The sequence below is a fragment of the Juglans regia genome, chromosome 13 (assembly GCF_001411555.2).
Source record: "Juglans regia cultivar Chandler chromosome 13, Walnut 2.0, whole genome shotgun sequence".
NCBI classification, from domain to species: Eukaryota; Viridiplantae; Streptophyta; class Magnoliopsida; order Fagales; family Juglandaceae; genus Juglans; species Juglans regia.
In genome coordinates this window covers 5,660,073-5,684,684 of record NC_049913.1, presented here as the reverse complement: position 1 = coordinate 5,684,684, position 24,612 = coordinate 5,660,073, and the positions used below count along the sequence as shown (strand labels likewise).

At 35.4% G+C, this 24,612-nt stretch overlaps 2 protein-coding genes across 2 annotated transcripts; both read left to right on the top strand.

Annotated features, from left to right (window-relative positions):
• Window positions 1-12,142: 12,142 nt before the first annotated feature.
• LOC108986960 (coatomer subunit alpha-1) lies at window positions 12,143-20,268 on the top strand. Its single transcript, XM_035684550.1, has 5 exons — window positions 12,143-12,355; window positions 12,637-12,929; window positions 15,664-16,158; window positions 16,554-19,608; window positions 20,031-20,268. Exons 2-4 carry the CDS (start codon window positions 12,722-12,724, stop codon window positions 19,505-19,507), a joined length of 3,657 nt encoding a protein of 1,218 aa, XP_035540443.1. The 5' UTR covers window positions 12,143-12,355; window positions 12,637-12,721; the 3' UTR covers window positions 19,508-19,608; window positions 20,031-20,268.
• A 1,869-nt stretch (window positions 20,269-22,137) lies between these two features.
• Window positions 22,138-23,020, top strand: LOC108986937. Its single transcript, XM_018959750.2, has one exon. The coding sequence runs from the start codon at window positions 22,197-22,199 to the stop codon at window positions 22,794-22,796; it is 600 nt and encodes a 199-aa protein (XP_018815295.2). The 5' UTR covers window positions 22,138-22,196; the 3' UTR covers window positions 22,797-23,020.
• Window positions 23,021-24,612: the final 1,592 nt, after the last annotated feature.

Genomic DNA, 24,612 nt, shown 5'->3' with positions numbered 1-24,612 from the left:
AAAAAAAAATTAATAATCAAAATTAAAAATATAAATAATAATTAAAAATATAAATGCACATTATTTTATGTAATTATATCTTAAAATAAAAATATTTTTATAAAAATAACATCATTTTAAAATATATATATATTATAAAATAAAAAATAGGCTGTGGAACGTATGGTATGGTGATTACTCTCTCCTCATAGTACTTGTAGAGTTGTAGGTTCCAGATCATCAATTATGAATGGGAAAAGTTGTTAGTTTGAATAACTATTATACCTAAAAAAGCAGCATATTATAAATTTAGTAAAATATAAATTAGTCAAATTTCCGGTACCAACTCTCGAAAGTCGAGAAAGGCAGGGAACGTGGTTGCTGCGTTATGTCAATTCATCGATCTTACTTATGATTAGCTGTCATTGAGTATAGTGATTGGACAATTTTAATTCAACCCTGTTTCTTTGATAATTACAAAATTTCTCTTTCAATCTAATTAACTACTACAAAACAAATTTATATTGCAAAAATATTTTAGTTACAATTATTTTTACGTATTAGTTATATTTTCTATTAATATGTTTAATTGTGTTAATTTTTTAATATAAAATAATTATTTTGACTAATTATATTAATAAAATATCTAAAAAAAAATACGTAACTATATATAACATAATTAATAAAAAAATTAGAAGCTTTCGTCCCTTTTAAATAAATAAAAAAAATTTCCATCAAAGCATAAGCTTAAAAAGAGTAACACGGGAGATAAATCTTAAATGCACATATTTTGTATAAGAAAAAATGTGAGCTCCATTAAATAAAAAAGTGGGTCTACATCCATCGTTGGAGCTCTCGTTAGGCCAAATTCAAAGGATTTTTTTTATTATATCATTTTTGTAATATTTCTAAATATTTAAAAAAAAAACTCATAATATTATTAAATAATATTTTCTTAATACCTAAGTTAAAAAAAAAAAGAGCAGCGAAATCCCTAACTTTTTCCTAAATAAAAAAGTGCTTCATAGTAGGGTCAATATTCTTATAAAATACACAAAATTTGTACATTTGAGACATATATATCATTATTCTTTTTAATAAATCTCACAAATTTCACAAAATATTGTAATTCCGATCTTTAGATTTTGAACACAAATTCTGAAAGTTCTCGAGAAAAAATAAAGGTTCACAATAGACATTCTCAGTTGGGGTTTTCTAATTTCTGTTGTGAGATCTCAACACAGATTGCTAGGATGTAAATTTTGTTTGACAGGAAACTGTTGTGTGGCTATAATATCGCTTTTTTTTAAATTGAAGAAGGTTATGCATCAGTTACTATTTACTTTCACATCTTATATTTATAATTTTTTTATAAGATATAAAGATATTTTTCATAAAATGTGAATATATTTTTTATAAGATATGGGATTTGAGATAATAAATAGTGACTGATAAAAAAAAAATTTCTTAAAAATTTAATCAGCCTATCCTAAATTAAAAAAAAAAAATTACGTATGATATATGGGTTGGGACTGATCAATACGAATGCTGACTTACGAATGAAAGGAAAATTCGTTCAAATTGTTTTTTATTTTATTTTTTAATATTTTTCTTTGGCACAGGGAAGACGTACAACACGATATTCACGCCATCAAAGTAGTTTTTTAATTATTTTTTATTCGCCAGGAACGTGATTGTCATTGCTCCATTCATTGACTAAAGCACGTTCAGACTGGAAAACTTTGGAGGAGATCTGCTCATGGAAATCGGCCAATGCTAGAGGACAAATAACACTTTCTTCCTGAGTCATGCTGGATGTCGATTATATCTGTGAATTATTTTAAAAAAATCTAAAATTTATTATTAAAAAAATAATTTTATTTTATATAGATCAAATGTTTTATTTTTTATTTTTAAAATAATTAAACGACACTTGTATAATTCATAATTATAAATATTTTTTTGAAATCATAGAACGGCAAAAAAATATATATAAAAATATGCGAGTTGTGAATAAGGTTTTGGAGCAGAGGAAAGAAAGAAGCAAGTAACTTTTCACCTCCAATACCTCTCACATGGATGGGGTTTTGGAGCAGAGTAATGATGAAGAAGCCTTGCAAAATGTTGGAGAGGTTTGAATTCAAAATTTATCTTAACTCATTTTAATTAATCTCATCTCATCATTATAATTTTCTTAAATTTCTACATAAAATATAATAAATAATTTAATTTTTTTAAATTTTCACACAAAATATAATAAATAATTTAATTTTTATTTAATTATTCACAAACCATCTCAATCTATTTCAACTCATCTCTAAATTCAAACCTCACATAGAATCATGTGTGCTATGACTTTTTTTTGTTGATAAAATGTGTGCTATGACTTGTTCAAATCAAGTGGGTGTGTGGATACTTGGAGAGAAAAAACTAAAAAGAAAAAAGAGAGGCAGTGGGTGGGTGTGTTTGATTGATTTAATACGTCCCCTTGGAAAAAGGGATGGTCTAAATATGCACGTAAGAGCCTCGTTGCAATGGAAAACAAGTCAAATTAACGATACCTTTTAAATAATTACACATATATTTCACTAGTAAATCATATATGTATTGATGGTCAAGATCCGAATCTTCTGATTAAACTTATAAATTAACTCCTGCATTTGAAATTTGCTTTGTGAATATATGGTTTCAAAGAATAAGATGAACGATAAAGCTTTGATTCAAAACTGAATAGAGTACCTAAACATGTTATTTTTTTAAGAAAAAATGAAGGAAAAATGCTAATTTGCCTCTGAGTTTGACCGCTAATGCATTTTATTCATTTTAAATGTTTAAAAAAGTTATTGTTAGTGAATTTGTATATATTCTTTTAAAATATTTAAAGTATTTAAACAAAGTTAAAAAATAAAAAGGGTATGAACTAACGGTCACGTCCAGCTTTAAGAGTTGGGTAGCTAACTAATATTATCCAAAAAACAAAAGAAGAAAGTATCGGTATCATACTTGTAAACATACAGAGTAATGTTAGATATAGTCATAGATTGTACAAGTATTATGTACTTATTTTGAAAAATAGTTGAGTCCACATGAAAAAATTAGGTTTTTCATGCGAGTCTCATATTTACTTATTTTTTTTCAAAATACAGGAACATGCTGGAACTGATAGAGAACTGGTCGGCCAGCAATAGGAAATATAAGAAACCGACATCGCCTGGTTCGATCATGGTCTGAACCAAGTTCAAATCGCCGAACCAACTGATATTGAAAATAATGTTTATATATATCTTAAGTAAAATGATGTTGTTTAACTTAAGTGATTTAAATGACATCGTTTTATATCCACAATTTTGAAAAAATATATATATAAAACGATGTTGTTTGGTTTAATACACCAAACGACAATGTTTAGCCCTAACCCCCCGAGCCCCCTTTCCCCTCACTGCCTCAGTATGCCTATCTCTCTCATCTCCCTGTCAAGTCTCTCTCTCTATCCGATGCCATTGATCCATTTAAGATTTGTTGATGGGGTTCTTCTTCCATTGCCATCCCTCTCTCCCTCCATCCATTTGCATCGTTTCAAGTTATCTCATTTTCGATTCATTTGAGATTTGTTAATGGGTTCTTTGAATGATTTTGTTGTGATATTTGTAGATGGAGTTTTTTAAATTTTTTTAATTTTTGTAATGATTTTGTTGTGAAATTGTTTGATGGGTTAATTTGAAGTGTAAATCGACGGGAATACTGATGAACCGATGGTAACAGGTCGAAACCATGTTGGCTAGTTTTATCCCCCTTCATCATCCGGTTTCGGTCGGTATCATCTCTTGAAGTTTTCAACTTTTCACTCGCTAGGTAGGATGGGTTTTCACTCCTACTTGTCGGTGTAAAAGCGTACGTTTTCTTTGTAACAGTCAGTCCTACTCGCCCTTGGTCTTGTGAGTTGCCCAATGAGCTTTCGTTTGGGCCTTTTTCATCGGCCGAAGTAATTTTGTTTGGACTTCTGGCCCAAGTCCTCACTAAAATTCAAAACCGAATGAGTTGTTTTCTTCTCCCCAACCCCCATAAAAACCTCTTTCAAGTACATTGTAATTCTTGAAGTTTTTTATTCTCTTAATTCAAAAACCCTAATGGCTTCCCTTTTCTCATTGCCGCGTTTGGTCGCTGAGAAAATGCAACAGAGAGCACAGATAAAACTGATGAATTTTTACATTTCAAATGCATGGTTGGCGTCTAATTTTCTTATTTAAAAAAAAAAAAATTGTATTTTCAAGTTGCTCCAAAGTCATTGGCAAGTAAAACATGGAACTTTATGACCCTAAACTCATGTAGAACAAATGTTTCACTTTTTTGGTTGGGTCAAGGTGTATATACTCCATCCTTCAAAACAAAATCCTAGCTAAGTCGAGTTTTTAATTGATTTCATTGGTCTTGCTAGACACTAAGTTCCATAATATCTGTTGAACATTTAAAATTATATAAATTTAACACAAATGTTAGAAGTAATTTTTTATTTATTTATTTTAATTGGAAGACATGATGGAAAGTTAGCAGCTCGAGAATATAGAAAAAAACATTTATTTGTTAATAACAACTGTGTTAAAATTGTATACAACCACTACGTACATCTTAACTCGTCATTTTTGTTTTATTACAAAGATGACCCCGTTGTTGGCAAATTAATCAAACGAAAAAATAGAACGTGAGTGTGGTATATAGCATTACTCATATGTATATGTATTATTTTCGTACGGCCATATTGTGTATTCAATTATCATTTTAAATAAAATTTTATGTGATTCTATTCAAGTAAGCACTCCACACGTTACTAAATTACATAAATTTTGTGTTCGTATGTTGTTGATTTCGTTTTTATTTTACTTTTTATCTTATCGTTTTCAACACCAAGTGGCTACGCTCGATTGGTTTTTCAACAGCTATCATCATTCAGATTTTATTAAAAAAAAAAAAAAAGTAGTTCAACTCTGGACTGAGAAAAAATAACCTTGGTGTTGACACCTTGGCATCATGCCAAGAAATTAAAATGGAATCTACTCAATCTATCCGGAACTATTTCTTGATTTTATGTTTGATATTTTTCTGCTTTGAGGGTGTTTTTGAGTTTTCTTCTCCCATTGTTTGGGTTCTTAATTTTAATTAATTTCTTGCAATAAAAAAAAATTAGGCAATTAACTTGACAATAAGAGTATCCTATTTGGATGTTGAGATTAGTTGATTTTTTTATGAATATTAATGAGTTAAGATGGTGGAATGAGTTTTGTGAGACCCACTTAAAATGAATTTAGATGTGTTTGAATGTTAAGATGAGTTTAGAGGTATTTATGAAAAGTTAAAAAATGTTGTGAATCTCTCGTGTAAATAGGTGTTGAGTTGAAAAAAATTGTGAGTCCAACATATAAAAAAATTTTAAATTGAGTAATATTTTATGATTTGAAAGTCGAGTGTTGAGTATTATACTTAATTTAAATTTAAACTGAATGAAATTAACCTCAATATCTTCTAATATCCAAACGGGCGATGCAAGCAAGTTATATAAAGAGCACTGAAGCGAGAGTGACGTGGCCCATTTTGCTATGGAGTCAACTCAGATGAGGCCCGTAGTTGGAAGTTTGGTAAAATCGAGGCCAAGCCCATTGATCTCTTCGTAGATTAAACCCATTACTAACCCAATTTGAATAAGACAACGCGCTCTTCGCCTCTTCGCATTTCGTAATTCGTAAGCCGCACGCTCAGAGGTATCTAGCAGACTAGCAGTCATACCTTCTTTTGCGCTCATAAGCCTTCTCCATCCATCTAGTCAGACTTTAAGATAAATGGGAAACCATTTTCCTAGGTAATTAACTGGTAAACGGCAACTAAAAAAAAAATGGTAAAGGCAAGGTCCATCAGTCGGTGTACCTTAGTACGCATTAAGGCAGCTGACTCATCGTGCCAAAAAGAATCTTGTAATGGAATTTTGGAAGCGTCTGAATACCCTATGTACTAATAGAATTGATACTGATGGTCCCTAAATTAGTTACGAAATTATAATGGAGTTTTGTACAAATAAAATTCATCTTCATTTTGAATAGCTTGTATAAATAAATCCACTGGACTATTGTAAAAGTTGCTTTTGAATTCTTGAAAATTCTTTTCAATAGAAATAGGTCTTTCAGACCTTTTCTCAAACACACGCTCTATATTTTTATTCTTCTCTTCTTTATGGTATCTCAGGGCCAGTAAAGCTCCCGCTCCTTCTTCCTTCACAATACAAAATGGAATCCAATAGTCAAAACTCAAAAACTTCATCACTTTCTTCCCCACCACCCCTCAACACCTCCATAGCCACATCTGCCTCTCATTTCGTCACTCTCAAGCTCACCATCAACGACTACCTCTATGGTGAGCACAAATCACTCCCTTTCTCAAAGGCCATCAGCTATATGGTTATATTGATGGCACTATCCCCACTCCTCCTCCCACCATAAATGATCAGCCCAATCCCGATTATTCTCGTTGGCTCTTACAAGACCAACTCGTTATTTCAGCTCTTAATTCTTTTCTTACAGATTCAGTACTCTCATGTTTAAGATTGTTCTACGTCACAATAAGTCTAGACTACATTGCAAACTTTATACGCTGCCCAGTCCTCAGCCCATGTCATTCAAACATAATTCTAGCTTGCAACCCTTAAGAAGGGCTTGAAAGCATCTCTGAATATTATAACAAATCAACATCTCTTGTTGCATCTCTTAGTGTCGCAGGTCACCCCATCTCTACCTCTCAATTTTCTATTTACCTCATGGTTGGTCTCGGCTCAGATTATGAGCCCGTAGTCACAACCATTACAACACGACCAAATGCCCTTTCTTCCTAACAGATTTATAGCTTCTTTATGAATCATGAAGCTCATTTGAATCACCAGAATCAGACTCTTCTTGTTGGTACCCCACTTGTCACACATGTCACTCAGCTTCGATCTCCTTTTCACTCAATAACTCAAACAGAGGCCAAAATAATTTCTCTCGTGGTGGGCGTCGTGGACGTGGCCGTGGTGGTCAACCACACAATTTATTTTCTTGCCCAGATACCCGTCCTCTCTGCCAAGTCTGTCAAAAACCCGGGCACACTGCCCTCTCTTGTTATCATCGCTTCACTCAAACATACCAGCCACCTCCACCTCCCTCACTTCAAGCTAATTTCACAGCTTTGCCCTCTCCAAACCTCTCGTCCACTTTATGGTTTCCCGATACCACTGCCACACATCATTTCACTTTCGATTTTTCAAACCTCACATTGGACTGTACACCATATAAGGGCCTTGATCAAGTATGCATAGGAGATGGATCAACCCTTCCAATACAGAATATCAGTTCCAGTCAAATTTCCCCACCTTCTAATAATTACCTTCTTCATAAGATTCTTCATGTCCCTTTAATCACAAAGAATTTAATTTATGTCCATAAATTCTACTTAGATAATCCAGGATTTTTTGAGTTTCACTTTTCTTTTTTTGTTGCGAAGGATTCTCGCACTCGAGTGGAACTTCTTCAGGGTCCCATTAAATATGGTCTCTATGTCTTACTGATGGCTTCAACCAGTATGGAAGCATCTGCATCAGTCACTGAGTCTCCTCAGGCCTTCATAGGCGAAATAACCACTTCTCAAGTTTGGCATGCTCTTCTTGGGCATCCGTCTTCAAAAACTGTTTTTCTTACCCTTAGTCAGTTTAATCTTCCTGCATTGAATAAAAATATGTTGTCTCCATGTCTTGCTTGTGCTCAAGCAAAATCTCATGCATTACCTCATCCACCTTCCCCCTCTTGGTCTATGCAGCCTTTTTAACTTTTGTTTTTAGATGTCTGTCTAGCGCATGTGCTGTACTCACTAGGATGCCCTTTTTATTTTTCAATTGTTGATGATTTCTCAAAATATGCCTGGATGTTTCAAATTCAAACAAAATAAAATGTTTCTTCAATTTTTATAGCTTTTTTGTGATATGTTAGTAATACCTTTCCACTAATATCATATTCATACAATTAGATTGGGGCGGTGAATTTCGACTTCTTAATTCTATACTAAAAAATTTTTGGGATTTATCACTGAGTAATATGTCATATTCTCATACCCAAAACGGTACCGTTGAAAGACGTCACCGTCACATTGTTGAGACTGACTTATCTCTCTTTGCTCATGCTTTTGTTCCCCACAAATACTGGGTTGAAGTATTTCAAACTGCTGTTTACTTAATCAATCGCATGCTCATGCCTCTCCTTCAGAATAAATCTCATTTTCAAATTTTATTTCAACAAGATCCAAATTACAAATTTTTAAAATTTTTTGGCTCCGCTTGTTGGCCCAATTCGAGGCCTTTTAACCGTTATAAAATTGATTTTAGGTCTCATCTTTGTATTTTTATGGGCTACAGCCCAGATCACAAGGGCTATTCATGTTTACACTTACCTACGGGTCGCACTTATGTATCTCGTGATGTCATATTTTCTGAAATAGAGTTTCCTTTTAAGCCCACCTCCCTTCCGTCGTCCAACCCATCTTCCATTCTTCTACTCTGGTCTCCCATGTCTTCTCTGCTCAGCCTACCTTTCATTTCCATATATGGGCCATCGTTTCCTAACACATCAAGTCTCGCCCTTAAGCCCATCATCAGGCCCTCATTCCTTAAGCCCTAATATGCTTAAATCAAGCCCTCATCCCGTGTGCTCTATCCCTTCTTCCAATCCCTCATCCCTACTCAACCAAAGCATTTCAATCCCTTCGACAAACCCTAATCTTCATCTTGTTTCTTTCCTGCCATCTTCACCTTCTAAAAAATCCTCCACTGAATCACTTCATATTTCCTTGCTGTCATCTTCATCTCATCCTTCCTCGGCTCCATCTCCTTCTGCTCTCCTGAATACTCATCTTCATCCCATGATCATTCGCTCAAAATCTCAGATTCACTTTCCTCGTCTTCGCATAGATGGTACAATATTATAGCCTCAACCCAAGCCCTCTCTCTCCTTCACGGTCTCCTTTTCAATCCCAGAGGAACCATCTTCATATTTTGAGGCCTCAAAATGGCCTGATTGGCGTGCGGCCATGGTGGCTGAATTTCAGGCCTTACTCCAAAATCATATTTGGATACTGGTGCCCTCTTCCTCAAATACCAACGTCCTTAGCTTGAAGTGGGTTCTCAAAACAAAGAGTAGGATTGATGGAACCCATGAACATCGCAAGGCACACCTTGTGGCCAAGGGTTTCCATTAGCAACCAGGGCTTTACTACACAGAGACCTTTAGTCTTGTAGTCAAGCTCGTCACCATTCTGACTCATACTATCTCTTGCAGCTAGTTCTCACTGGTTGTTGCACCAACTGGACATCCAGAATGCGTTTTTACATGGTGACCTCAAAGAGGATGTGTACATGCAGCAGCCACCCGAGTTTGTGAATCCCGACCTTCCTTCTCACATATGTAAGTTGACTAAATCTATTTATGGTTTGAAACAAGCCCCAAGGCCTGGTTTTCATTGCTCTAAATCTGACTCATCGTTGTTTATTTAAACTGTTGGTTCTGATTGCCTCCATGTTTTACTATATGTTGATGACATTGATGACATTGTTGTCACTGGTTCAAATAAATTGCTCATCATTGATTTTATTGCTGCTTTCGGATCCTATTTCCCTGTGAAGGACCTTGATCCTTTACACTACTTTCTGTGTATAAAGGTCATTAGAAATGCCAGATGTGTGTCGATTTGTTTGCTTCCACTGTTATACTTCAAATTAGCATTTGATAACTGGTTTATCCCAACATTTATCATTCTTCTAAAATACATAATGTGATATCTGCCGATAAACTCATTGATCTCACGTAGGAATGCCGGATCTTAATTTGTAGCCGATCGATTGCTTGGAATTAGCCTGTTCCGGATATAATTTTGTGATCGGTTTAGTGGATATCATCATGCATGGTTAATTAACCTATGCAGAGCTTTCATCATTCTCACATACCACACATCATACTTATTATTATTATTTTTTATTTTCCTTAAATTAATTGAGTTCTTCTACTCGTAATCTATACACTATATATTCGATAAGATAAAAAAATTAAAAAATTATGTATAGTTTGAAGATGATGAACATAATTTTGTTTTCATAATATTAATTAATTATTCTCATTTCTTCGTTTTGTTTGTTTCTCATGCATATTACTGCTCTTCGGACGTTCCGAACTCAGTTTCCCATGCCACGGCCAGGGCTTGATCAGTCTAGCTTCTTTGTTCAGAGAACAATGTCGTACGTACGTACAGTTAATTTGATTTCAAAACCAATGCATGCTGCATGCAGTTGATAAAAATAATTGAAGTCTATACGTATTTGTGGCCATAGGAACTCTATACCGTTTATCAAGCCATGTTTCGTTATAAAAACTAGTAATTATTTAATTAAACTAATTTATCTCTAACGTCCATCTCATGTACTGATCCTATCAAACAAGCTGTAGTGACTTGTTATTTTTCCTAGTCTTTCTTTGAAATATTATAATTAGCTGTTTTTCCAATTTAATACATTGGATTTAGTATCGTACGTATTTCATTTTATTATGTTTTGATTTAGCGTATCATTCCTCGTATTACTTGGTTCACCCGTACGTTAGGGTACTGATCACAATTGATTTTATCGTTTTATTATTTTAGGTACAATGGTTAATAATAATAATCTATGCAATATCTCAACGTAGCAACCTAATTTTATTGCATGCATGCAAACATCATGCACACCCGCCCTTGAGGTTTTCTTTTTTGATAGGAGGTTGAGGATTCGAATTCAGATTTTTCATTTAGATAATCGGATTATATGTCATCAGATTCTTGGCATCCCCTAAGTTTTTCTGTGTGCAATGTGTTATATTTTTGTAAAAATTAACCTTAATTTTATTGTCATATATTAATACTTGTCATTTGCCCAATCTTGCATGAAGATTAATGTTCGGAGATCGAATCCTTGTGTTGCCATTTATCTTTATAAAAAATGTTTAATTAATATTGTTTCATTTTGACAAAAAATTATATTTTCATATATTAATTTTCATAAGATAATTATAAATGAGTAACGATACACTTAATTACAACTATTTTTTATAACTATGTGTTAAATTGAGCATATTTATGTAAAATGATATTACTTTTATAAATTATTTTATAAAAATATTCCTCACTTAACACATGATAATTGTGTAAATATTTTTTTTAAAAAAATTTGTAATTGTATCATTTTTCATTATAAATATATTTAAATTATAAAGCTGGTAGCCTAAGAAATTAAGAGGATCTTGATCAAAGATCCTATCACTTTTTATCGTAATTAATTCTTACATAAGGATCCCCAATGTTGTCATGAAAGTTTGGTTACTTGAACTTTAAATTGATCAGTCCATACATAATATATATATAGAGAGTATTGATACCCATATAATATATTTCACAATATATATTATAAAATAAAGATATTTTAATAAGATGATGTTACTTTTACAAGTTAGCTTACAAAAATGACCGTCTTTTTCAAATATTATTGTGTAAAATATTGTGAAAAATTATGTATATTTATCATTTTTTATATATATATACACACACGTATATATAGAGATGAATGAAAAAATTTAATTGTAAATGATTCTACATATTAATACGTGCACTTATTCAATATAATTAGTTAAAAAGTAAATTTTATTAAAAATAATAATAATTTAAATTTAGAATATAAAAATAACAATATTAATATATTGATTGCTACGCAAATTTATCTTTAGATAACAAAACTCGAGATGAATACCTTCTAAAATTTGATCAATTTTTCTGACAGCGCCTTAAATAGTCAAGAACTTAATAGGTCGTTTTTATGGTAAATGTCATTGACGAAAAAAATAAATTATTATATGCACATTACTGTTAATCGACTTTTTTTAATAATCTTGCTTAAGGTTCAAGTCCAGCACCAACTGGCATGCATCACAACCATCGGAATCCCCAATCCAACGGCCATAGTTAAGCCATAATAAAAACACTCTTGCATTGTATGCTGATTTCCTTTCGTACCCTTCTTGAAATTCATAAATTCTTTATCTGCCCCCTCTGTCCTTTTGCCTACCTCGATGTAAAATTCACACACACACACACACTCATCGAAGGAGAACTGAAAACGAAAACCTTCTCTCTCTCTCTGACCTCCGGATCTACCTCTCTCTTCCTCCCTCAAAAGTTTTATTTATCGAATTTCTCTCAGCATATGCTTATACTTATAAACACATCCGGTAGCGTCGGTGATTGTGGATGCCGCTCTGCTTGATCCTTTTCCCTAGTCATCAGATCTGAGGTGAACTTTCGTTTGTTTGTTTGAATCTCGTTTTGCAAATTGAAAATGATGAATTAGCTATCTCGTTTTTAAAATTGTAGGACTGGCCAGGAAAATTTTGAATCTTTCGGCTTAAATTACATTTTCTAAGATGTCATTCTTTTCCTACGGTTTTTGTGGCAACCATAAACTGTGGTATGATTGTGGAAATGTATTATTGATTTTGAAATTCTTATTCGATTTCTATCAAAAGAGACTATAATCTATCAAAATAAATTCTTATTCGATTTGATCTGGCGTAGACATTTAGCGCTGGGGAGAGTGTCGTTTCCTTGGGAACTCTGTGAAGGTTTGATGCGATTCGGTTTTGAACGGTGATTGAGAAAGATGCTGACGAAGTTCGAGACGAAGAGTAATAGAGTGAAGGGACTAAGTTTCCACAGCAAGAGGCCTTGGATCCTCGCGAGTCTCCACAGCGGCGTGATCCAGCTATGGGACTACCGGATGGGGACTCTGATCGACAGGTTCGACGAGCATGATGGGCCTGTTCGGGGCGTTCATTTCCACAAATCTCAGCCCCTATTCGTGTCTGGAGGTACCGAATTTTAGCTGCCTTTGGTTTAGATTTGAAATGGAATTGCGACTCTTATTGCCTTTCCAGTAAATCTTGATCGATTGGTAGATTACGATTGGCATTATTTAAGTGTAAGTTGTAAGCATCTAATTGAGATTATGAAGTTGAGTTTTGCTTGGTTGGTTAATGTTGAATTATATTGGATCTAGGTCAGTTTGGGCTTATTTTGGGATTGGGGGGGGGGGGGGGTGTTCAAGAAAATTGCATAACTAAGTTTTTGAACGAAGGGGTAGTTTAAATCAATTAGATTAGGTTTTAGCATCATAAAATGTATGGTGTAGACAAGAAGAGTGATAAGTGAAAGTTAAACAATCCTGCTTCAATCAAATTAATGAAAGAGTGAATTTGAATTAAGACTTTCTGCCTTCCATGTTTGCTCAATGGAAAATTCCATTAATCAATGATTTCCATGTGTGCTCGATGGGCATCTTTTTACTTTCTGATATCGGAAATTCATTCTTAAAATTCCAATTTCTCAATACTATATTTGGTATAAAACAATGTTTTTGTGTATAAACACAAAGGCAGGCTTCACTACATCATAGATTTGATGTTTAATGAAAAAAGATTAGATATAATGTGTCTCAGTCCAGCAAACATTAAACACAAACCTTGTACTATAAAAGGTGTGGAACCTATAATGTAGCACAAAAGTTATGAAGCTGCACAAGTTTTTCCAAGATTTCTTTATCCAAGAACTAGTTTAAAATTTTTGTTAATTCCATGACAACAAGGTCCAAACAAAATTTAACTCATTTTCTACATTGTATGGGATGACCAGGTTTCACCAACGATCTCCAACTCAAATGATACTTCCTCTCATTCTCTTATGGGATGGAAGGTGAAGTCCTGGGTTGAGACCCTGCCAGTGCATGTTTATCCAATTAATGAGAAAATTGATGAATATTTCTATTTTAATTGTTTAAGTTGGTTTGCTTTTTAAACCCCGAGGGGTTGGCCCAAGTGGTTACGGTCTTGGTCTTGGGGTATCACTCCCTTCAAGTTCCAAAGTTCAATACCTCATGGGTGCAAACAATCCTTTGGGGCCACACTCCCTAGTGAAAAGCTAGCGATTTAACTAGTTCCGTGTAGGGAAATTTTCAAGGATGCGGTGCACGGGACCAGAGTTTACTCTGTAAGTGTGGGTCCGAAGAGCCCTGCTTTGAAGAGGTTCCCCGACATATAAAAAAAACAGTTGGTTTGCTTTGTTGTTTTTATTTTATGAAAGGCTGGTTTGCTTTTAACAATATAGTTAGAGCCCTGCCCCAATTTCTTCTTGCAGGAATACTCTTACTGAAAATCTTTGCCATCTTAAGATTTGTAAGCTGATTATTTATTATCGAACATTCTTAACATTGTATGATCAAAGTCCTTTCAAGCCAACCTGATCAATTACTTGCCTTTTAACTATGCAATGATTGCATCTTAGTATGACTTGCCTATTTTTCGGTCAAAATATTCCGATTTGTATTTAGTTTGTGGCTCAAGTCAATGAGAGAAGTCAACTTTCCAAATGCAAATGCAAATCAATGGGAAAGAAAGAGATTTGAAAATAAAAATAGATTACAGAATTTTTAAATTGCAAAAGCAAGAAAGAAAAGATGACAAACATAAATTTCAAAAAATAATTTATGTGAAAATTATAATTAACTTTTTATTTTTATTTTTATTGGCACCGGGTGTCCGGGACAGCATCCCGACTAATCCCGGGGGTACACAGGCCCTCGGCAAGGAGTTTCCTTCAAGTGCACGTCGGGTAATTCAAGGGGGTTTGGAAAATAGTCTAATGGTCCCTAGAGATTGTTTGCACCCAAGGGGATTTGAACTTTAGACCTAGGGGGAGCATATCTCCAAGCTCAAGGCCTTTAACACTTGAGCCAACCCCTAGGGGTTAAGATTGTAATTATCAACCCTTCTCAAGTGCTTATTCTCATAATTTATGTGCAGTCATCACTATTTTGAAACAACAATATGGCCAAACTGTAACAAGATATTATGTGTGAGTGTTCGTGGTTAGTGGTTTTGTAATTGGATTAGTCTCCCATCATAATAGAGGTTTTAAATCGAGAGGGAATTAGTAACTAATATGGATGTGTTTTGATAATCATTTAGGTTCAAATCTCCTCCCACTAGCTCTTGTACCCAAATGGAACTTATTTTACGTTCTCTTCAAATGGATCCATCTGGTTGTTTTGGGGTATTGGAATCAGTTGATTACAGAATTTTTCCCAAGTCCAAATTAATGAAAAATGTTGTAGCATAGCTGGCATATTTAAATTGAAATTTCCTATATTTTACTGGCAGCCAAAAAGGGTTCATGCAATTTTCCGATGACTTATATTGGTGGCTATGTTATTTTTATTTTATCAATCCAATGTCTTATTGCTTGAAAGTTTGAACTTTATGCTAAGATTGCAGTTAATGACCCTTAAGGTCTGAATAAGATTTTTGATTTAATGTTGATTTGAGACTTTGGTTGGCTTTATAAACAATTTTATGGCTAAAAAAAAATCACAAACAGTGGTAGTTAGTTTATGCCCGTGTTACTAATGGAGAGGGGCTCCACATACATAGTTAGTTCTAGTTGATGGGCTTACAGTGCAATATGTTAGTAAATTTTCTCATGAGTGGTTCTGAGGCAGTGCATGTGCTAATGAAGCTGTTGGTTCCCCCCCCCCCCCTCTCTTTCTTCCAGGGGATGACTACAAGATTAAAGTTTGGAACTACAAGTTGCACAGGTGTCTTTTCACTCTTCTCGGACATCTAGATTATATTCGCACAGTGCAGTTTCACCATGAATACCCATGGATCGTGAGTGCCAGTGATGATCAGACTATTCGTATTTGGAATTGGCAGTCACGCACTTGTATATCTGTTTTGACGGGCCACAATCACTATGTTATGTGTGCCTCATTCCACCTTAAAGAAGACCTTGTTGTGTCAGCCTCCCTTGATCAGACTGTTCGAGTCTGGGATATTGGTGCCCTCAGAAAGAAGACAGTATCCCCTGCAGATGACATATTGCGGTTGAGTCAGATGAACACTGATCTTTTTGGTGGTGTTGATGCAGTTGTTAAGTATGTCTTGGAAGGTCATGACCGTGGGGTCAACTGGGCTGCATTTCATCCCACCCTGCCACTGATTGTGTCAGGAGCTGATGATCGCCAAGTGAAACTATGGCGGATGAATGGGAGTCCCTTTCATTTGCTTTACATATACTATTTATACAGTAGCTTCATGATTTTTTTCTTGGGAAATGACCAATTTATCCAAACCACGCTTGATTAAATTTGTTAAAAAAAAAAGAAAAAAAGAAGAAGTCAGATTTGCTGTTTGGTGAACACAGCCAGTGTTTTTATGAATTTTGAAGAAGTGTTCTGTACTTTTTGTTTTTCTTGAGTTTAAATTGTATGCTAGGTTGTCTGAAATTGGGATAACCTTGTTTCTTCTCCATTTATGTGACTTAAATGTGGATCTTCTTGTGTCCAAGAAAATAAAAGGAAATTTTTGCAATATCCTTTATCTGTGATATGGTATTATTACTTTGTATAAACTTGGTTAGGTAACTGTTCATTTTGTGTTCAGATACGAAGGCTTGGGAAGTGGACACACTGAGAGGGCACATGAATAATGTTTCATGTGTTATGTTTCATGCCAAACAGGACATAATTGTATCCAACTCAGAGGACAAAAGCATACGCGTGTGGGATGTAACAAAGAGAACTGGGGTTCAGACATTCCGTCGGGAGCATGATCGATTCTGGATTCTTGCATCTCACCCTGAGATGAATCTGTTGGCCGCAGGTCATGACAGTGGTATGATTGTCTTCAAGTTGGAGAGAGAACGGCCCGCCTTCGCAGTGAGTGGCGATTCTCTGTTCTACACCAAAGATCGCTTTTTACGATTCTATGAGTTTTCAACTCAACGTGACACGCAAGTGATTCCAATTCGAAGGCCTGGTTCCACTAGCCTGAACCAGAGTCCAAGGACTCTTTCTTACAGTCCAACTGAAAATGCTGTTCTTATCTGCTCAGATGTTGATGGGGGATCTTATGAGTTGTATGTCATACCCAAAGATAGCATTGCTAGGGGTGATAGTCTACAAGATGCGAAGAAAGGTGCTGGAGGTTCAGCTGTATTTGTGGCTCGGAATAGGTTTGCTGTGCTTGACAAGAGCAATAATCAAGTCTTGGTCAAGAATCTGAAAAATGAGATTGTGAAAAAGAGTGGCCTCCCCATAGCTGCGGATGCAGTTTTTTATGCTGGAACAGGTAACTTGCTGTGTAGGGCTGAGGATAGAGTTGTTATATTTGATCTTCAGCAGAGGATCGTTCTTGGTGATCTTCAAACCCCTTTCATCAAGTATGTTGTTTGGTCTAATGACATGGAGAGTGTTGCTCTACTCAGCAAGCATGCCATTATCATTGCTAACAAGAAGCTTGTCCACCAGTGCACTCTTCACGAAACAATCCGCGTAAAGAGTGGTGCCTGGGATGATAACGGTGTTTTCATCTACACGACTCTAAATCACATAAAATACTGTCTGCCAAATGGAGATAGTGGGATAATCAGAACTCTTGATGTCCCAATATACATCACAAAGGTTTCTGGGAATACTATTTTTTGCTTGGATCGCGATGGAAAAAGCAGGTCTATAGTCATTGATGCGACGGAATATATTTTCAAGCTGTCCCTTTTGAAAAAGAGATATGACCATGTTATGAGCATGATAAGGAACTCACAGCTTTGTGGGGAGGCTATGATTGCTTATCTGCAGCAGAAGGGTTTCCCTGATGTAGCTCTCCATTTTGTGAAAGATGAGAGAACTAGGTTCAATTTGGCTATAGAGAGTGGGAACATCCAAATTGCAGTTGCATCAGCTACAGCAATTGATGAGAAAGACTACTGGTATAGATTGGGAGTGGAGGCTCTCCGCCAGGGAAATGCTGGTATTGTGGAATATGCCTACCAGAGGACCAAAAATTTTGAAAGACTATCTTTTCTTTATCTCATAACTGGTAATAATGAAAAGCTGTCTAAGATGCTGAAAATTGCTGAAGTTAAGAATGATGTTATGGGTCAATTTCATAATGCTCTATATCTAGGTGATGTCCGAGAGCGTGTTAAGATCTTGGAGAATGTTGGTCACTTGCCGCTTGCTTACATCACAGCTTCGGTCCATGGACTACAGGATGTTGCTGAACGTCTAGCAGCTGAGTTGGGAGATAATGCTCCTGCTTTGCCAGAGGGAAAAACAGCCTCCCTCCTGATGCCTCCCCCACCTGTTATCTGCAGTGGTGATTGGCCCCTTCTGAGAGTAATGAAAGGCATATTTGAAGGTGGGTTGGATAATGTTGGTAGGGGAGCTGCGGATGAAGATGATGAGGCTGCTGATGGTGATTGGGGTGAGGAGCTGGACGTGGTTGATGTTGATGGCTTGCAGAATGGGGATGTCACCGCGATTTTGGAGGATGGAGAGGTGGCTGAAGAGAATGAGGAAGAGGGAGGATGGGATCTAGAAGATTTGGAGCTCCCCCCTGAAGCAGACACTCCAAAGGCATCTACCAATGCTCGCTCTTCAGTTTTTGTGGCCCCAACTCCTGGCATGCCTGTAAGCCAGATTTGGACCCAGAGGTCGTCACTTGCTGCTGAACATGCAGCTGCTGGCAACTTTGATACAGCAATGCGGTTGCTGAGCAGGCAACTTGGAATAAAAAACTTTGCTCCATTGAGACCCATGTTTCTTGATCTTCACACTGGCAGTCATACCTATTTGCGTGCATTTTCGTCTGCTCCAGTGATATCTCTGGCAGTTGAAAGAGGATGGAATGAATCTGCTAGCCCAAATGTCAGGGGTCCACCTGCACTTGTGTTCAATTTCTCCCAGTTGGAAGAGAAGCTCAAGGCAGGTTACAAGGCCACAACGACTGGAAAGTTCACTGAGGCTCTTCGGCTTTTTGTTAGCATTCTTCATACTATTCCTCTTGTTGTTGTTGAGTCGAGGAGGGAAGTCGATGAGGTCAAGGAGTTGATCATTATAGTGAAAGAGTATGTTTTGGGTTTGCAAATGGAGCTTAAGAGGAGGGAAATCAAAGACAATCCAGTACGCCAGCAAGAGCTCGCTGCCTATTTCACTCACTGCAACCTTCAACTGCCTCACTTAAGGCTTGCCTTGCTTAACGCAATGACAGTTTGCTACAAGACAAAGAATCTTGCCACAGCAACTAACTTTGCCAGACGGCTTCTAGAGACCAATCCCACCGTTGAGAACCAAGCAAAGACAGCCAGGCAAGTGCTGCAGGCTGCTGAGAGGAATATGACAGATGTTTCCCAGTTGAACTATGATTTCAGAAACCCGTTTGTGATATGTGGGGCTACGTATGTCCCAATTTACCGAGGACAAAAGGATGTTTCTTGCCCGTTCTGTAGTTCACGGTTCGTGCCAAGCCAGGAAGGGCAGCTTTGTACTGTTTGTGACCTTGCAGTTGTTGGAGCTGATGCTTCTGGGTTGCTCTGTTCTCCCTCTCAGATACGATGATCAAGATGCTTAGACCAGGAACATTTTTCCATCTGTTTTTTTTACCATCCTTTTGGCAGCAGAAGCGACCATGTCAGTTGATTCATATCTGCAAGTAAAAGGTAAGAACTGCTAAAGAAAGAGTTTAGTTATTAACGAATTGTTTCTGCTCTCTCCTTACCGTCTCTTTCTTCTCTTTTATTCTCCTTTATTTATATGGTTATGATTTTCAATTTGATGAAAAAGCTTTAGGATTTTGACTTGGGCTAGTCTTGTTGGTCGTTCATGGATTAGAATAGTCAAGGGCCCTTTTTAAATCCGATGATTGTCATAGGCAGGATGGCTTGCATGTTATGCTGGCGCCATTTAGCAAATTTTGTTTCCTTCTGTGATGGATTGGGCATTTAATTGCATAGCAGTAAATTTATTATTGTGCTGGCGACATAATTCTTGTTGATTGCTGCTGCTCTATGGTAACCTTGATGTTGCGTTTCTTTTTTTTTCCCATTACCCATTACCCTCATTTTGTTGGTCTCTGGTGCAGTTCTTGTTTAGCTGATTTAATTGTCCACGAGGCATGGGATCACGCATCTGCTGGCAAAATGAAAAAAGTTTGGAGTATGAAATAAATTTCATCCTTACGGTGTAATCATTTAGGTCATATCTATTTCTGGATTTGTTTTCTCTAATTTTGAAGAAATCTAGCGGAACGATTGTAAGAGTACTGTAAGCAATTGATGATTTTGTATTAAGAATGGAATGGAATGCCTTTTTTTTCTCTCTCTCTCAAATGCTTCTCCTTTTACTTAAGTCCACTGTTTTCCACAACAATCTTGGTCTTATTTTTATCCCATTAAATTACAGAGAAAAATATATTGACCTTGTAATTCTCTCGACAGGTTTCCACTTATTTTAAACTTTTAAATCTACCCCAATCCATTTGATACTTTTGCAATATGTCCTGTGAATCTATTTGAGAAACCCGTTTGCTCAAAACTTTGCCCTTCCATTTTGCTCAAATAGATCGCTTATCAATCCATAAAAGGCAGCATTCTGTTCTACTCTTCGACTCATCCCTCTTCCTGCATGGACACAAAATAAATTCAAAACTTACCTTGAAGGAATAGACACCGAAACTTATCTAATAAAAGTAATTGATTAACATAAAAACTCATCGAGTTTTTCTTCTTCGCCGGTAAGTATCTCTTAAGTATTTTTGCAAGCCCAACTATTTTTTGGTATCGAAATTGTTACAGCCATAAAAAGATTTAAAACAGATTTATAAACTGATATGACTTTATATAATACGTTAAATACACTTTAGAATAAAAATAATTTTATAATTTAATGTATTACATGAATTTATTTTTATAGCATCCCTCCATGACTAAGGCATTTTTCTTTTAGTATAGGTGGTCAGTTAATTATATGGCTGAAAAATGATCATCAAGCTCTAGATTCTAAAATGATAACAAGAAAACTAAATGAGAAATATTATAAGAAAGTCTTACATCACACATATTCATTTGGCTAATATGTAATTTATCATTTTTTTCTTTATTTTTAAACACAGTATTTAAGTATTAAAATAGAAGTACAAAAATAACAAATCACATATTGATTAGGTGAAAATATATAGTGTAAGTATTACATATAGAATTTCTGAAAGTAAATAGTACATAGAATCAAACGATGGCAACATTTTAAATATGTGGATAATTTTACTTCTCGGAGTGAACATTCGCCAAGAAAAAAAAAAAACTCACAGAAAAGGTTTTAAGGGCTAAAATTTATTTGGTGCCCAGCACCTGACATAATATTCAACGATTGAGGAAGTAAAATTCAACCATTTAACGGAGAATAAGGTCATTAGATGTTTCGATACGCTCTTCAAAGTGACAAATATAGAAGGCTTAAATTACAATCATCCCAGAATATTTGGAAATAATGTAAATCTCTCCCTAGTTATTTGTTATACCAGAAATCCCAAGATTTATTTCAAATAAAAAAAAAAAATCCAAGATTTAATACAAGCATGCGCCAAATGCCTATAGCCCCGATGGCATAACATCCCCGTCTTTAATATGAAAGTTTTGGATTCGAACCCACTTCCAATGAAAATAATAATAATAATAATAATATTACATATAGTTCTTATTTTAGAGATTTCATTATAAATTTAGTCAATTTATCTTTAATTTTTTAAAAAAATTACAATAATAACTTTATCAAAAGAGAAATTCTATTTATAATTTCTATTTGGAGACTATATATGTATATCCTTAATTAAATAAAAAAATCGTCATTTTAAGAATATAGTTTTATAATTTTAAAAAATTATAAAAATAAAATTGTCTGAATTTATATTACAGTTTTCAAATAAAAATTATATCTAATATTATTCTTATTAAAATAATATTTTTTTTCATTTAATAAAAAATTTATACATATAGTCTCTATTTAAAAATTATAAATAAAATTTTGTCTAATAATAATAAAAAAAAAAATTCAAGCAAGGCTGTAAATTATGAGAAAAAAAGATGAAACCTGTACCGACATTGATGAAATGCTCGTGGCAACTCACCATTGGCGAAGGACACGTAGTATTCGCTTTATGATCAGTTACTTGCACAGCCAGGCAAAATACTCATTCCACACAAACGAGGAAGATAAAGAGGAAAAAAGAAAAAAAGGTTGGAAAAGAGTCACAATGGCGAAGAGCTCCAGGGCATCATCATCCTCCTCGTCCATGGAATTCCTCTTGATTGAAGACCTCGATTTCGTTCAAGTCGAAGAACAGGGCCTGTCTCACTGGGAGTTCGTCAACGCCTCCGACGCTGACTCGGAAAGAGGAGAACAAGGAGATGAAATAGACGAAGACAAAGAAGATTGCATCGGAAATGGAATTGGCTCGTTGGATTCTGATATCTCCACGCCCATTTGTTTAAAGAATAGTCAAATGGAAAACCGTGATGTAGATCATCAAAATCCTCATCATCATGATGTGGATGCGGGTGTGAAATACGAGGCTGGGTATTGCGGTTTTGCTCGTGGGTATGATGATGGCGGGCGTGGTGAGGAACAATTTGACAATGAGGGCGATGAAGATGATGATGCAAATGACGGGTATGACTTGAACGACGAGCTCGTGCCGTGGAATGTGAGCGATAAGTTCGGGAGGCAGAGGATGAGGAAGTTGGGGAAGAGGGCGTTTCCGAAGATGCACAACTCCAAGAGGTCTCCTTATCTGTTTGTGAGGCCTGGTTGTGTGCGTGGAAAGCATGGTCTGGGTTTGAAGCACAGTTTCTAGTGAATTGGAAAACTGAATGCAAAAGATGGTGATCTCAGGAGTTTGGTGGTATCTGCTAGATTTGGTTTAAGGTGGAACTATATTCTGGGTTAATTAGATTGTCAATTTTAGGGTATGGTACTTGGCTTATTTTATCTGGTTGCTGTGTAATTGACTTGTTATCTTTCATTGTCTATGAAGATCATTAACTTTTAATGGAAAACTTGATTGGTTATATCTATGTATATATGTTGGAAATTGTTGTTTCTGATGTTGAGTTCTTTGCAATTTTTTGCAAGATTTGAGACATTTTTGGAGAAATGGGAATGGAAATGGGAGATTGCCAAGTTGGGATTTTTGAAATTTCGAGGGTTCTTTTTGGTTTTATTCTCTCAAATAACTGGTAGACATGAAATCATCATTTTTCTTCTTTATTTCTGAATCGCTGAAGCTTCTAAATTCTGGATACAGTGTATTCAATGTTTGACAGACTTTTTTTACCAAGTAATCAAGTTGGTGATTACACGTGGTCCTGGACTCGAGACGCTGCTGGAAACCCCCACCACGCTTCTTCAAATCTGCCACAACCTGCACCACAAATCACAATGCATTTCAACGGAAATGCCATCTCCTTTCGCATTACCACCACTGACATCATGATTCATCCTGCCACTACCACTTCCACGATTGCTCAGCACCCCATGCCCTTAAAACCTCGACGACAGTACCATGAAAGACATCCATAGTGTCTAATTCTTTATTCATGCTGCCTCCACCACCGGACATGCATTGAAAGAAAGCTTTGACACTGTTCAGACAGTGAATCAGCCAAAATTATGTCACTTGTATATCTACAATTGAGTTCGAGGCTCCAAGCCATGATGGACCTTCTAGTTGATCTAGGATATGTTCCAGTTGAAGTTGCTCATGTTTCTAATTCTGACAAAACAAACAATAAATATTTATATTCATTCTATACGCGTAACAGGTTTGAAGGAGACATTGGGCTGTTTTGGGGTTTGGTTTATTGTCGATGTCATGACTGTCAGGACTCAGGGTACACTTAGGAGACTGAAGAGACATCATCTCGGGTGGGAGAAGAGATACAATGGTAGTGTTCGGTGAAAATGCGACCTACCTGTTCGTGCTTTTTGCTCAAATGGTGGAATTCACTGTCATTCATTGGTTGGTGTGTCGTTGTAAAATCAATTTCATTCATTCAAGTGGATCGCTGTCATTAGCATATATGACTTGGTGAGTTAGTAATCACCATAATTCCAAACAACTCATGTTTGGTGAAATAATTCATAGTATGCAGAAAAAGCATTTGTCTTTATCGATCCAAACTCATCAAACCATTGCAGAAAAATATTGCTTAATAAATTACGCTGAGAAAATGGTTATAACCTTCTTCAGCTGATGATTTTACGCAATCATTGTGAAAAATATTATATACCATTCAACTCTTGTCTTATTTTATTATTTTATAAATATTCATAAATTCTTGATTTTTTTTTTCCAAAAAAAAAAAAAAAAAAAGGATCTGGCAACGCAATATGATGAGAGAATCACGAAATTGCAGACTAATATAATCATTTAATAATATATAGCATAGCGAAAAAATTATTAGAAAACGTCCATTCTCTTTGCTTTTGCTCATTCTGTTTGAAATATCGTTATTAGATCTGTTAAAAGTTCTCGACGTCCAATAGGGTTGCAAGCACGTGCTTCCAACTTAATTCAGTTAAGTTAATGATCAAGTTGGATGCATGGTTTAGAGTTATCCTGTTGAACTAAAATCCGACATTGCTATTTATAAGTCTTACACATCATAATT

Bases quoted from the DNA above. Each gene is read 5' to 3' on its own strand.
- LOC108986960 (XM_035684550.1), top strand. From the start codon at position 12,722: ATGCTGACGAAGTTCGAGACGAAGAGTAATAGAGTGAAGGGACTAAGT. The intron at 12,930-15,663 runs GTACCGAATTTT...TCTTTCTTCCAG, and splicing joins GCCCCTATTCGTGTCTGGAG to GGGATGACTACAAGATTAAA. The intron at 16,159-16,553 runs GGAGTCCCTTTC...TTTTGTGTTCAG, and splicing joins GAAACTATGGCGGATGAATG to ATACGAAGGCTTGGGAAGTG.
- LOC108986937 (XM_018959750.2), top strand. From the start codon at position 22,197: ATGGCGAAGAGCTCCAGGGCATCATCATCCTCCTCGTCCATGGAATTC.